This window comes from Diabrotica virgifera, chromosome 6 (assembly GCF_917563875.1).
Source record: "Diabrotica virgifera virgifera chromosome 6, PGI_DIABVI_V3a".
NCBI classification, from domain to species: Eukaryota; Metazoa; Arthropoda; class Insecta; order Coleoptera; family Chrysomelidae; genus Diabrotica; species Diabrotica virgifera.
Genome location: NC_065448.1, coordinates 138,620,201 through 138,636,446, shown reverse-complemented (window position 1 = coordinate 138,636,446; position 16,246 = coordinate 138,620,201). Strand labels below are relative to the sequence as shown.

At 30.2% G+C, this 16,246-nt stretch overlaps 2 protein-coding genes across 2 annotated transcripts in view; one reads left to right on the top strand and one right to left on the bottom strand.

The window, feature by feature from the left end:
- Positions 1 to 11,945, top strand: part of LOC126886902 (arginine-hydroxylase NDUFAF5, mitochondrial) — a 55,567-nt gene extending 43,622 nt beyond the window's left edge. Inside the window, exons 4-5 of the mRNA XM_050654039.1 lie at positions 1,704 to 1,846; positions 11,740 to 11,945. Of these exons, the coding sequence (XP_050509996.1) occupies positions 1,704 to 1,846; positions 11,740 to 11,892 (296 nt within the window). The 3' untranslated portion in view covers positions 11,893 to 11,945. The remainder of the gene's footprint in view (positions 1 to 1,703; positions 1,847 to 11,739) is intronic.
- Positions 11,946 to 14,769: 2,824 nt separating this feature from the next.
- On the bottom strand, positions 14,770 to 15,595 carry LOC126886901 (alpha-ketoglutarate-dependent dioxygenase alkB homolog 6). The gene has a single exon (XM_050654038.1). It carries the CDS (start codon positions 15,412 to 15,414, stop codon positions 14,776 to 14,778), a length of 639 nt encoding a protein of 212 aa, XP_050509995.1. The 5' UTR covers positions 15,415 to 15,595; the 3' UTR covers positions 14,770 to 14,775.
- Positions 15,596 to 16,246: the final 651 nt, after the last annotated feature.

Below are 16,246 nucleotides of genomic sequence, written 5' to 3'. Positions count from 1 at the left end.
TCAAAACATTAGAATGTGACTTTTCATTATTGCTATGTTTATTATAAACACGGCAATAATGAAAAGTCACATTCTAATGTTTTGACAGTTCTCTTACGTCAAAAATTTTGACCTACGTAATAACGTTTTTGTAGTAAAAATACTATAGGACAGTATCGCTGAATCGACGTTCATATAAATCTATTTTTCTTCTATAGCATAGAATCAAGGATATTGATCAATGAGATTGACTAATGAGAACCCGCCTTAAATAAAGGATTCGAATAATTGGTGTTAACGTTATACATAAAATTATACACTAAGCATCAAAATTAACGCACCACCTTAGAAATGGGACATTTTTGATGTCTCGTATTTCCTAAACCTGTTGTCCGATTTTAGTGATTTTTTTAGTATATTATAGCTTTGTTCTTCAAGAATATCGATGTAATAATATTATTGCTAAACAGGTAAGAGTCATTGTATACCGGGTGTAACAATTATAGTGTGTTTTTTCCTCTAAGTTTGGAACACCCTGTGGAATATTCTAGCGTATATAAAATATTGAAATTAAAACTCAACTGTAGCCTTAGGCTTTCTTAACATTTTGCTTTTTGATTCATTCGAGATATGCAAATATCTCATGTATTTTGAGAAATGCAAATGAAATTTGGTAGGTTTTAAGGGGTAGTTATTGCGCATTTTTTGACATACAATTAAGAATTTTATATTCACCATTGGCGTGCATACGGGATGTATCTAAAATGTTTATACCCGTATGCACGCCAATGGTAAATATAAAATTCTTAATTGTATGTCAAAAAATGCACAGTAACTACCTCTTAAAACCTACCAAATCATTTGCATATCTCAACCAGTTTTAGAGCAATAAATAAATCGTCAGTTTGTAAGAAAAATTTAACATCCTGTATCTCGGAAACACAGCATTTGCGGACATTATGTTTATATAGCAAATGGTAATAATTTTTTAATGCAGAATTACCCCTTAAAGTTTGTCGCACTTATTTAGAAACACCCTGTATTGATGAATAACATTGCTAATTGTTAAAGTACCTAACTTTTTTATTGTCTAACGTAAGCGAATGAATCAAAAAGAAAAATGTTAAAAAAGCCTAAGGCTACAGTTAAGTTTTAATTTCAATATTTTATATACGCCAGAATATTCCACAGGGTGTTCCAAACTTTGAGGAAAAAACACACTATCATTGTTACACCCGGTATACAATGTACAATGACACTTACCTGTTTAACTAACAATAATATTATTAGGTCGATATTCCTGAAGAATGAAGCTATAATATACTAAAAAATCACTCAAATCGGACAACAGGTTTGGGAAATACGAGACATAAGAAATGTCCCATTTTTAACGTGGTGCGTTAATTTTGATGCGTAGTGTATGTCAGCACAAATGTTATTAAAAATCTCTAAAAATCTTGAATACGTCTATTGTTACAGCTGGCTCGCTGTAAGGGACCGAATATATGACTTATTAAAATGTAAGGGTAGTTCTATGTTGTGGACCCATTTTATTTTGATTTTGTTATTAGTAAATGACGCATTTGATCTGTACTTCGTACCACTAGTAGATTCTGTTACATGTATGGCGTCACGCTCCTAAATTTCTGGTTGAACTAATTGCTGAATAAGAATATAGTAAAAGGTCGTACATTGCAATGTCACAACTTTTTTTTTTGTTTTAGGGATGGCAGAAAGTAATGCTGCCCTTAATAGATCGTTGCATTTGCATAGAGATACACAATTTGCAGCGGCAGCTCTATACCAACAGCTTTACGGAGCACCTGATCCTGAATCTGGGGAAATGTCTGTTCCAGCAACCTTTCAGGTATAACTTCCCAAATAATAAGTATTCTTTCTTCTTAGCATAGGTGATAACTACCTGTTTTATACACTAAGCAGCAAAATTAACGCACCACCTTAAAAATGGTACATTTTTGATGTCTCGAATTTTCTAAACCTCTTGTACGATTTGAGTGATTTTTTTAATATGTTATAGCCTTATTTTTGACAACATCCTTGTAATAGTATTGTTGCTAGACATGTAAGTTGTAACTGTTTACCGGGTGTACCAATGATACTGTGTTTTTTCTAAAAGTTCGAAACACCCTGTGGAATATTCTAGCATTTATAAAATGTTGAAATTAAAACACAATTGTAGCCTTAGGCTTTATTAACATTTTGTTTTTTGATTCATTCGCTTATGTTCAATAATAAAAGATATGTACTTTTATATTACAAATGAGGTTTGTTATTTGGTCTTGAACAATATCGAGAGCTACTATTTCTACCTTTTGTAAGGTGCTAGGAGGTGACAAACACTGCCGAATTCATCTGCCAATTATGTCCCTCAATTGTTCGATTGGGTTAATATCTGGACTATGCGGTGGCCAATTCAAAAGTCCCAAGATGTACCTGTTGTAAATATTCGGTTACAGTTCGTGCAACGTGAGCTTTTGCATTATCGTGCATTAGCAAAAAAATGTTACCAATATAAGGAGCCGATAGCATGGTAGCTAAGTCCTTCGCTATGTAAGGTCACTACTTGAACACACTTATCGCGGGTCAAATTCCTTGTAGTGCATTCCACTCCCACCAAACCACAAAAAAAATACGCCCGTAATTGAAACTTTAGATAATAAATCTATTGTCCTTTTCATGATCATTTTTCAGTGCGTAACAAATGATAGGAAAAAGGGTAAGTCCGTGATAATACACATTTATGTCATTTATTCTAACATGACATTTTAGTTAAATCTGACAGTTGTCACGTTTTATTTTCAATTTGGAATAAAAACAAATCAAATGTGTTTCTTGCATTTATAAAATGGTATTTTCTTTGATTTGTATAGTCTTATAAATTATACAGATTATATTTGTAATATTATTACAGTAGGAAAAATTAAAGAATACCCATGAACCAACATATAAAACACGCTGTATTTTCCTGTCACCGTGTCACACAAAAAATTGGCCAGCGCAAGTACATGTAACGATTATTGTTACATGTACTTGCACTGGACAATTTTCTTTGTGACACGGTGACAGGAAAATACAGCGTGTTTTATATGTTCGTTCATGGGTATTGTTTCATTTTTCCGACTGTATCTAATTAAAAAAAAATTATTTTTTTATTATGGCGCCATCTATCGACAACTAGAATAACTAGAATAAATGTTATAAAAATGTCACCGATGAAATGTAATCACCGACGTGCCTTTTTTTCTGTCACATACAAAGCTGTCCAACAGGAAAAAAGACAAAACATATCACAAAAGGATGTCCACAAGGATCAGTTTGTGGACCTATGTTCTGGGATGTAATGCTAGAGGAACTGTTGGAACAATTGACTATAGATCCTGAAGTGCTTGGAAGCATAGCATATGCAGATGATTTGTTGTTGATCATAGATGCAAACTCAAGAAGAGAATTAGAAAATAAATCAAATGAAGTATTAATAAGAGTAAATGATTGGATGAATAAAGTAAAATTAACAATATCAGATTCAAAAACAACATATAGTTTAATAAAAGGAAATTTAGAAAGAGATCCAATTATAAAAATTAGAGGGAAAACAATAAAAAGAAAAGTGGAAACAAGATATTTAGGTATTATAATAGACGAACAAAAATTATTTACAAAACACATGAATTGTGTCTGTGAAAAGGCAACAAAGATCATGCATAGCATTGCTAGTCTAGCACAGAAGGAATATAGAATTTCGTTCCGACAGATGAGAATATACCTAAGTACAATACTTGCATCAATTGTAGGGTACGGTTCAAGTGTATGGGCACATAGATTAATAAATAAAAAAAACGCAGAAAAATTAAATAGAGCTCAGAGAGGATTTCTTGTAAGAATGACGGGAGCATTTGGAACAACTGCAACACAGGCACTCACAGTTTTAACCGGAGTAATGCCAATGCATTTAGAAACACAAAAAAGAGCATGTAATTATTGGCTAAAAAAAGAAAAATATGAAAAAATAATACAAATAATAGGATTAGATATAAGAAATAAAAGAGAATTAAAAGAAATAATAAATAGAAAAAGACAAAATGAATGGGAAAATTCAACAAAATCTAGACGTTTATACAATTTTATACCAATATTAGAAAACATTCCAAATTATTTTAATCCAAAACAAGGTTTAATACACTTTTTAACAGGACATGGACCGTACCCAACATATTTGGAAAGATTTAACTTAAAAGATGATGCATATTGTGAATGTGGAGAACTAGGTACACCAGAACATATAGTGTTACATTGTGAAAATACTATAGAAAATGAAGAACACAGAGAAATGAGAAGAAGATTAGAAAGAATTGAAATAAGAGATATATTACAAAATGAAGAATATTTTGAAATATTAAACAATCTCACACAAATAATATCTAAAAAACAACAAGAAATCTATAATAATAGAAGAAGACAACCAATAATCCAACCCTGATGAAGTTGAGTAAGATAAAGTTAAAATAAAATATAAATTCAAAAATAGATATTTACAATTATAATAATAATAATTCAATATAAAATAAATAAATAAAAATAATAATTCAATACATAATTCATAAAAATAAAAAAAAAAAAAAAAAAAAAAAAACTACCAACTCTCTTCTGAAAATAGAGGGACTGTCTTTATAACTTAGAAGGGAGTTGATAGTACCAAAAATATTTTAAATTGTTTATTTAAATTTGTTTGTTATACGTAATTAAGAGATTATGGCAAATTGTTATTGTAAAAATAGATTTAATAGTTGAGTAAAAAATGTAAAAATATAAAAAAAAATATCTGTAATCCCATCAGGAAAAAACGACCTGGATTAGTCACTAGAGGCCAGGTCATATGTATAAATAATAAATAGATAAAAAAAAATGTCACATACAATTGAATGCGTTAGAAAGAAACTGTGACGCACTGAAAGATAATCATGAGAAATACTGTATACTAATTTTCACAACAAATCAGAAACTTTTTGACTATTAACAATTTTAAATTCTTCAAATTGTTAATTTCTCGTCGTCTACTGTAGACTTGGTTATTAAACTAAGCAGAAAATGAGAATTTATGCACGAAAACGTTGGATAGTTGTTAAAGTACCTAACTTTTTTATTTTCCAATATAAGTTCCAATATAATCAACAAACAAAATGTTAAGAAAGCCTAAAGCTACAATTGAGTTTTGTTTTCAACATTTTATAAATGCTAGAATATTCCACAGGGTGTTCCAAACTTTTAGAAAAAACACAGTATGATTGGTACACCCGGTATACAATGACAACTTGTATGTCTGGCAACAATATTATTGCAGGGATATTGTTAAAGAATAAAGCTATAATATATTAAAAAAATCACTCAAATCGGTCAAGAGGCTTAGGAAATTCGAGACATCAAAATGTCCCATTTTTAAGGTGGTGCGTTAATTTTACTGCTTAGTGTACTTGTTTGTGAAATCTTCATAAACAAAATTTTTATTTCAATAAATTTCACTAATGCCCGTATTCATAGTCGAGACTCAAGTCAGCGTCGATGCTCAAGTCCGACCTTGAACAAATTCTTATACAAATTTGTATACAAATTTTTTCAAGGTCGACCTTGAGCATCGACTCTGACTTGAGTCTCGACTATGAATACGGGCCTAAGACATCATAATATTCTCTTAGTTAAAAGAGAAAAACTTTCACTAAGATTAAAGATTTATCCGTATTGTGCATCAATTTTATTCACCCTAACCCTCTATTTCATCGGTCTAGGAAAGTTGGTCGAGAACACTTCGTCGACGGAAAATTAGTCGACAACATTTGGTCGACAAACACAATTCATCGAATGTGCAATTCGCCGACGAACATTTTTGTTCGAATGGACTTCTCTCCGACAAACTCTTATTATTTATCTTTAGGATAAAGAGAGTAATGGTGAAAAACGACGGATTATTGGTTTTTATTTTGTTAACTGGAATATTGTATTATACATATCTGAATTTATTTTTTTTTTTTGGGTTTTGTTAATTTTTTTTCTAAATCTTAATTATTTTTAAATTTAATGAAAAAATTTGCTGCGGTGGGAGAGTAGAGAGCAAATTAAAACCGATATTTTAATTAGTGATGTTGTACCGTTCTTCTTTTTGGTGTCCGCGCACTTGCGAACGGAGCATTTCCGGACAAGTCAAATTTGCGGGCACTTGCGGAAAATATGCGAGATGCTGAGGTAAATAAATTGTTAGGAAATCGAGGCATTTCCGTACAATGTTTTCGACTGCAATAATCAGTCAATATCAATAAAAAAGTAAAGAAATCGTGAGAATAAACTCCCCTTCACACTTTATCCAAGGTTTAGGACTGGCAATCTATAAAATAATTTTTTTTGATATGGTACAAAGAAACTAACTTTATATATTGGCGTGTTTCCGCCATGTATTATTCCCTTTGGGTCTTTGTCGACGAAAAATCCATTCGATCAAATGTTCGTCGACGAATTGTGCATTCGACCAACTGTTTGTCGACCAGATGTTGTCGACGAAGTGTTCTCGACCAACTTTCCGACACCGCTATTTCATTCTCCCTATCTCCCTTATAGAGATATTTCATCAATGAGAGTGTCCAGTCACCATCTCTAAGAACGGTTTAATCTCTTGTAGGTATATGCAAATCCGTTAGACTAGACGAAAACATCATGTCAATATTATTAGGATTTTCTTTGTATAGGCCTGTATAGGTTTGACCGTGTATAACACCCCGTTTGTTTGTCTTCTTTCCAGCTAATATTTAACTTCAAAGCCGCGAAATGGTTATGGGCTTTTAAAGTCTCATTTTACTACTTAACATACTTAGACTTCTTTAGACTCCGGTGCCCGTATTACTTTATCGTAATAAGTTTTTTTATTAGACCCTTGTAATTTTTTGTAATTAAGCCTTGTAATTGGCTGACAGTATAGATTTTTATTCTCTTTGCTCTATCTTCTTGTTTTTTGTGTGCCTTCCTTGTTTTCAAGCGTGTGATATACTCATGTTGAGTTGCTGGAATGCGGGAAACAAATACCAGTGCAAATTTTTACAAATTGAGTTATCAACACTACATATTACTAAAATACTTGTCTTTGTCTGGGGACTCAAAAGTCAAAATTGCAACTCTTCCTTTATTTACCTGAAATAAACTTACGTGCATAGAAATCGGCCCACTTAAAAATTTGGTCATTTTTGATGTTTCATATTTCCTAAACCTGTTGACCGATTTAAGTGATTTAGCAATACTTTAGCAATACCACTGTAATAATATTGTTGTTAAACAGATAAATTTTCATTGTATACCGGATGTACCAATCAAACTGTGTTTTCTTCTCAAAGTTCGCAACACCCTGTGGAATATTCTAGCATTTATAAAATACTGAAATTAAAACCCAACCATAGCCTCAGGTTTTCTTAACATTCTGTTTTTTGATTTATTCGTTTATGTTGGATAATAAAAAAAGTTAGGTACTTTAGCAACTAGACATGTTCTTCATCAATACACGGTGTTTCTAAATAAGTGCGACAAACTTTAATTGATAATTCTGCATGAAAACATAATGACAGTTGGCTTTATAAACGTATGTCACCAAATATTTCGTTTCCGAGGTATGGGATGTTAAATTTTTTCTTACAAACTGACGATTTATTTTATTGCTTTAAAACCGGGTGAGATATGCTAATGAAATTTGGTGGGTTTTAAGACGTAGGTATTGCACATTTTTTGACATACAATTAAGAATTTAATATTCACCATTAGCGCGCATACGTGTAATATGACCGATCATATTACCCGTATGCACGCTAGTGGTGAATATAAAATTCTTAATTTTATGTCAAAAAATCCGCAATAACTATCTCTTAAAACCTACCAAATTTCATTTGCATATCTTAACTGGTTTTAAAGCAATAAATAAATCATCAGTTTGTAAGAAAAAATTCAACATACCGTATCTCGGAAACGAAACATTTGCGGACATACATTTATAAAGCCAACTGTCATTACTTTTTCATGCAGAATTATCCCTTAAAGTTTGTCGCACTTATTTAGAAACACCGTGTATTGATGAAGAACATGTATAAAGTACCTAACTTTTTTATTATCTAACATAAACGAATGAATCAAAAAACAGAATGTTAGAAAACCTGAGGAGGCCAAAGTTGGGTTTTAATTTCAGTATTTTATTAATGCTAGAATATTCCACAGGGTGATGCGAACTTTGAGTAAAAAACAGTTTGATTGGTACACTGGGTATACAATGAAATTTTACCAGTTTAGCAACAATATTATTACAGCGGTATTGCTAAAGGATCAGGCTATAACATGTTCAAAAAATCACTTAAATCGACCAACAGGTTTAGAAAATATGAGACATCAAAAATGACCAAATTTTTAAGTGGGCCGATTTCTATGCACGTAAGTTTATATTTATTTTTTGTAGATATTATACCTAATAAACTATTGATAAATAAATAAAACTTTATTTATTTATAAAACCAATTCAACAATAAATGCAAATGAACCAATAAACACGACAAATGCGCTAATGTCACTATCACTGAAAATTATAAACTTCAAAATTAATAGTAAACACGGTATCAAATAAGTTGTTTAATTGTTTATCCGTATATGTTTAACTTATTGTGATTTCTATGGACAAGCGGCTTAATTTTGCGATACTAGTTGTTGTGAGTAAAAAAGATACCCAGTACAGTTGAGTCCCTGAATCTTTACCCGTGCGTCATCATTTAAAACATACGAAATAAGTCGGAAATTGAAATTTACTAAACGCAACAACAAGTCACTTACTGTCACTTGCTGTTGCGTTTAGTAAATTTCAATTTCCGACTTATCATCGACTTATTTCGTATGCTTTAAATGATGACGCACGGGTAAAGATTCAGGGTCTCAACTGTATAAAAGGTAATTCGTGAATAATTTCATGCATGGCAAATATAGAGTGGAAGAACTAATAATGTCTCATTTTCCCAATTAGAATAGTTAATTGTCTCATTTACATCATCTAATAAATGGTTGTTTATCAAAATTTTGAAGTATCCTTCTTTTTGTCTTCTTTTAAATATTGTATGGTGTGCTAATCTTGGAGCACTTGACATTTCTAACATTTCTTCGTTCTCTATTTCTTCTGCTAGCAGGTATTTTGACAATAACTCTTTTTCTTTTAATAACAATATTAATAATGAAAAAAATTACTTTTTTTATAAATTCTACCAATATTATTAGATGTTATTTTAGATTGTTTGGGTCATTCGAAAAAGGTCTGTTGTAACTTTTCTGTTAAGTTGATCGTTTTCGAGTTATAAACAATATCAAACTGAAAAAGAACGAAAAATGACGATTTTCAAGGCTCAAAAACACAAAGTAAAAAATATTTTTGTAATCATCAAATGCCTAAATTTGAGTTCAAACTTTCTATCAGTTAGGTACCTACCGATAATCATTTTGCCCTGTTTATTCTAAAATATGCTTTTTTTTTAATTGTTAATGAGGAAGGTTCCTTCATGGGAAGACAAGCGATGGGGCTGCATTAACAACTAAAAAATAATGTTTTAAAATGAAATAAACCCAAAATACTTATCAACAATAATTTCGATAGAATAAGGTTTGAACCTGAATTTAGGTACTTCGTAATTTTACTTATGTTTTTGAGCCCTAAAAATCGTAATTTTTATATTTTTTTGGTTTTAAATTGTTTATGACTTGAAAACGATCAACTTAAGGGAATTGATACAAAGTTGCGGCTCTAATGCTATTTAAATGGGATTCATTTTTTTCGAATCCTGAGAAAACTAATATTTTTGAAAAATTTAAACGCAGAATAAAAGATTACGTTCTTGCCGAGGGCCGAAAGTCCCTGAAAACTTCTATAATGTTTATTTTAATAAGTTGCAGGGGTGAAAAACTAAGAGAAAATGTAGTGTGATTTTTAATTTCAAATATCTCATTCAAAAGAAAGTTTTTATTTATTCTAAGGGATTTTCGTCTCTCGATAATAATTTAGTCTTTCATTCTGCGTTTAAATTTCTTAAAAATATTTATTAATTTTTTCAGGATTCGAAAAAAATAGATATTCCATAGTCCGTGATAATATTTTCCAAATCGTATATTCACTATCTTTGTCATACAACCCACTGACTCAAATAGAATATGGTGACAAGACAGTGACAATTTTAAATGTTTGACATGGCATTGGGAATATGTTGAGTTGTTGATTAAATAATATTGATAGTGTATTTGATAAATAATTGATTTAAGACGTGAACTTAATAAAAAGTTATTTATTGTTTATTATTCAAGCAGAGAATACACCAGGATATATTCTGTGATCGAAGTATTTTGTTGTTAAAGATGTTCAAAATTGTAAGCGTTCCATAGTAACAATATACATATTATTAAAAAATCACTTTATCACTTTTCCTCTTTTCTCGATTGAGTATTAGTTTTTGTTGTACATTACAAATTATTAAAATCACTGAATACATAGTTAGTGAAAAAATTATCATATTAATTAACTGAATTAATAATGCAAGTATACAAGTAACTGTTATCCAAGAACATTAAGAAACCATATCTTTAAAGTTAATAATGACATTGTCAAGTAATGTTTACATATCCATACCAGTGAGAATTTTACTGCACGTAATTTGCGTGTAAAGACAGAAAAAGTAGGGATAGCCGTAAAATATTTGCGCCTACACTCTTAAGAGAAAAATTACAAAATACCTTTTTGTGGGAATGATCTAAAAAATCTAAAATAATGTCTGCCCGGGTCGAAGAAATTTTCGTAGAATTTATAAAAAAAAAGTAATTTTTAAATTATTACTTAATAATTATAGTCTGGACAAAATTATATCGGACACCCCTTATTTTTTTATAATGTTTGACATATTAAATTACATTACAAGTATGTGTACATGATTTTTTAATGAGAATCAGGGTCATGTGCTAGCTCATTTGAAAGGTCATTCAACTCTCTATATAGTAATATATATATATATATATATATATATATATATATATATATATATATATATATACATTAACATAATTATTTATACAGGGTGTCCCAAATTTTTTTAAATTAAATTAATTGACACAAAAAGAAGAATGTATGTAATTTATTTAATACAAAAATACATTTTACTGCTATCAGAAAACCGAAAAAAATGTTTATTTGAAAAATAAAATTGCTTTTCGCTTAAATTAAATGTCCCAAACTGCCAGGAGGCAGGTGGGTGGCAACTTGAACATTGAATTTAACTGAAAATCAATGTTAATTTTTGTCAAATAAACATTTTTTTATAATTAGTTTTTTAAATAAATTACATACATTCTTCTTTTTGTGTCAATTAATTTACTTAAAAAAATGTTTTTGGTCACCCTGTATAAATAATTATGTTAATGTTTATATTACTTAATAGAGAATTGAATAACCATTTAAATGGGCTAGCACACGACCCCTATACTAATTTGAAAAAATTGTCGATTTCATCACGCCCTGATCGATGACGTCACTAGTATGATATATATGCCAAAAAATCATAATTTAAAAATAAAAATCGACCTGGCTTTTAACTTGAATTCGCCAGCTTACGATCTACGAATTTATTCCTTTCATTTGCAGTATACTGTATATATCTTTCATTTTTATTGTTTTAATAATTATGGTGAATATTCATTTTTTAGATAATTAACATGCTTGGCTGGAAACCCCATCCAAAACAACCAAAACCAATAGAAAGAGGAAGTGGGGAGGTTTCCCTGAAGGACCTTCACAGACTAGATGAAATCATTAAAGAAGTAAAATCGATTAAAATAGATGATGATGATAAGCGTTGAGTTATATTATTAATTTTAAGAAGTTATCTATTTTAATAAATATTCTATTCCAAGTTTATTTTCATTATTTCCTTTAAATAAGTATGGTATATAAATATATTGAAATTTATGATCCGATCCGATCCGACTATATCATGGACTATATAAATAAAAATTAATGTTTGTGTATACTTATGTCTTTTATAGAATCAACGAAGGAAGTGAAAGAAGTATATTAAAGTGTGTAAATGTATTTATTTCCTTAGCTAAGCGCTTTCGACTGAAAAGTCATCTTCAGAGCTAATGGTCAAGGGATAAAAGTACCGGCTACTTTGTGTTTGCATCTCATTAAGAAATTTGGAAAATTTGGTCAGTTGTCCAACTCCGGACGATGAAAATTAGTTTAATTTTTAATAGTACTTGTAAAACATTAAAAACAATCACTGAGACGTTACAAACATGTAAAATTTGGTCATGTTAACGGTATCACCCAACCATTTTTAATTGATGCGAGCTGCCGACTGACTGACTGTGAATCACTGTCACAAGTTTATAAACTTGTATTCATGTTTAAATATTTAAACAGTTCTTCATACCAAAAACATGATAATTTGGAATGGATTTCACCTGAACAAGAAACTGAAAGAAGGAAAAATGAAGAGGCAGAATTAAGTCTTGGGTGCTTTACTGGTTTTGTTTTAGACACTTCCGATGTTGAACCATCATCTTAATTAATTTTCTAAATTTTGATTTTGCTTTTTAAATGTTCAGAATTTTAAGTTATTTTGGAAAAATAGAAAATACTTACCTATATGTTAGTTGTTACTTGGATACTCGTATCATTTTGTTTTCTGTTTATGTAACATACTACCATACGTACCTACGTTTATATTTTTTACAAAAGATTTTTGTATCTTTTATTTAAGTAAAAATATATCTTTCTTTTATACATATAAAAGATATATTCTACATTTAGAGCCTTATTTTCAAATATATCCAAAATATCACATTTTGGATATATATCATATATACCTATCCAATATTATTTTAATACTTACAGAAATATCACGGATATTTTGTGCCCTGTTGTTACGCATACTACACAATATTGATAGCCCAAGATGAAGACGGTCTGCCCTGGGCAAGATCGGCAAACGCTTCCCCCCTTTCTCAACATGGTAGACAAGAATTAGCTGTTCTCTAAAATTTGCCACGCTCCTGGGGCCAGGCCTATGTGAATATCTCTATATATACTGAATATAAAGACTATTGTAAACGGCAGAGATGAGAGTACTGAGAAGAATTAGAGGAAATACACTGAGAGATCAGAAAAGGAGTGAAGAGACAGGGCCGTGCCGTGCTATGATGCGGCGCGGCAGTCACATCACAGACAATATGGTTGATGACCAAATGGAAATTTAATGAAATTGCAGAAAATTGTGATATAAGTTCCTAATTTCCAGCTGAAATTGAAATTCGAGCCAGGAGAAAAAAGCGTTTATTTGACTTCGAAAAATCTTTGGACGAGCTCTTAACAGATGAAGCTAAATTTAAAATAAATTTGTTCATCTATATTTTAGACATTGCCGTTAATTTTTTGATTGATCGATTTTCGCTTCTAGAAACTCATAATAAAAATTTTAAATTTTTATATATTTTGAAATAGATGATGAGACACTAGAAAAATGAAACCTTCAGAGGTTTTGAACTATTTGTAACAAAATGTAATAATTTCTTTATACCCAAACGTAGCTGTAAACTAAGAATTTTTTAAACACTCCCTGTCTAGGTAGCTAGTGGGGAAAGAAGTTTTTCAAAATTAAAAACATATTATATAAGACAAACAAAACTAAAAAATTTAGCACTTATTTCAATAGAGTTCTCACTAGCTGCTACACCTATCTATCCCCACTAGACTACACCAATCTGATTGACGAGTTTGCCAAAATTAAAGTCAGAAGTGTAAAATTATAATTTTTTTAAATGTTACTTAAAAACATAGGCGCAAAATTTGCTTGCAATGCTTTTTAAATGCATTCACTTTTTTCGAATCCTGAAAAAACTAATAAATATTTTTGAAAAATTGAAACACAGATTTAAAGAATACAATATTACTGAGGGCCGAAAGTCCCTTAAAATAAAGAAAAGGTTTTTTTTTTAATAAGACATTTGAAATTAAAAATTACACTTAATTTTCTCTTTTTTTACCCTGTAACTTCAAATAAAACAGAGATTTTCAGGGACTTTCGGCCCTCGGTAATAATGTAATCTTTTATTCTGCATTTAAATTTTTCAAAAATACTAATTAATTTTCTCAGGATTCGAAAAAAAATCAATGCATTCAAAAGTGTTGCAAGCAAATTTTGCGCCTAGCTACTTAATGTAGTGTTAATACATATTTTATTTAATTTAAAGTATTTTTTGTTTTTAAAATAAAAGTTTTGGTTCATTTTAATAAAAATAAAAGTTAAGTTTCAATAATATTTAAGGGGCGGCATTTCGAAGACTTGCATCATATTTAAAAGATGTACCTGTGGTTCTGTAAAGAGATTAGAAGAGAATGCAATGTACAGTGTATAGATGAATGAACTCAAATAGAAAAAAAGAATGGAATAACCACATAAAGAGAATGGGGGATACATGTGGTTAAAATACCAAGAGATAAATCGGCTAAAGATAGAAGAATCAGCCGACCGCACAAAAGATGGAGCAACATCCTTCCATAGAGGTATCAATCCACTAATGAACACGCAGAATTGCTTATAAAGAGGAAGAAAAAGATCTGAAGCAACAAATACTTATCACATTCTCAGGTGAAGGCTAGAAACCTCTAAGAAAAAAGAAGGAGCAGAACAAGATAGAACACAGAATTATTTACAAGGTCAATAATACAGTGAGTACAATTTAAAATAATTTTATTTTTAAAACTTTTGGAACATTTCTAATAGTTAAAGATATCCTCGTTGACCTCTCCAGTTCTTGATCACAGGAATCTAATTGACAACAATCTTTATTAGCACAGTCATTTATGGAATCAAATTTTCTTTCTGAAATGGAATGTAAGTATTTTGAATACAAATCATCTTTAATTATGATTAAACTTCTTGGTTCTAAAAATATATTGCAGACTTTCTTTCGACTCTCGTCATTTGTTACAAATTCTAATACAGTGTGAGAACCACATGAAATAGTGCTTATTGTAGGATAAAAAAGCGGCCCATCAGAATGAGGCATAATACCTTGTCCAGGTAAATACTCATTTACTAATACTTGATTTGGTTTACACTGTTCGAAAATTTGTAACTCAGCAATTTTATTTAAATATGCTTGTAACCAACTCGGTATTCTTTCTGGTATCATTCCTTTTTCGTGTGGAATACCTCCATAATCTTGCAATCTTCTATTAGAAAGACTAGTCCATTTTGGTTTTGGAACTGCATAGACTTGTTTTATAATGTGTGATTCCTCGTTATCAGTGATAAAGTTTGGAATGTAAAAAGCTGAAGCAGGAACTTCATTTACACGGTACTGTGAGACATCCATTCAAGATTCAAAACAAATATAAACATTGTAAATGTAAATGCCTATCATGACCCATCATAAAATCTTTCCTCAGCACAACAACAAACAACATTACATTACATTTTTACTTTACATTATAACTATATTACATTTTCATTTTACATTTCTTCTGTCTCACACAGATAAACTGACAATCTTTCGATTGTCATTTTTACATGTCAATTTTGTTTGCTGATTTCACAGCCACTATCTTAACAAGCTGTGACTGTGAAATAAGAATGACAACACCGCATCATCTGTTGGAAGTAGTCCGATTATCAGCTAAAATAATGAGTAATGTCCACTTTACATCAACAATAAATTGAACAACAAATTAACAAACTTATTCAAGGCCAAATTTAACGTGTACAAAATGTATGGTTTGTAAAAGAAAATGAAGGAATTTGATAAAATAGAACAATTGGATATGTTTTATTTTGTCAAATTTCTTTATTTTCTTTTTATTCACGGCAAAATTGGGTGTTTTGTATAAGTCAAATTTGACCTTGAATAACTGTAAAATGAAGGGTTGGGTTGGGTTGATTTTGATTTGATTGCGACTTGGCGACAGGGTTGCCAATTTAGTAGATTTTCTACTAGATCTAGTAGAATTTCTTGTGATTTAGTGGGAAAATTTTACATCTAGTAGATTTTAGAATCTGGTAGAAAATATAGTAGATTTTAGTAGGTTTTGGTTGAAAGGAAGCTTTTATTTTGACAATTGACAAATGACATTAAATATTTTTGTAAATTTGTAAAAGATTATAAAAATAACCTTTAAAATGTGCTGAAATTCTATTTATTACCCCTGTAA

What these genes read in the sequence shown, in the direction of transcription:
- LOC126886901 (XM_050654038.1), bottom strand. Translation starts at nt 15,414, where the DNA reads ATGGATGTCTCACAGTACCGTGTAAATGAAGTTCCTGCTTCAGCTTTT.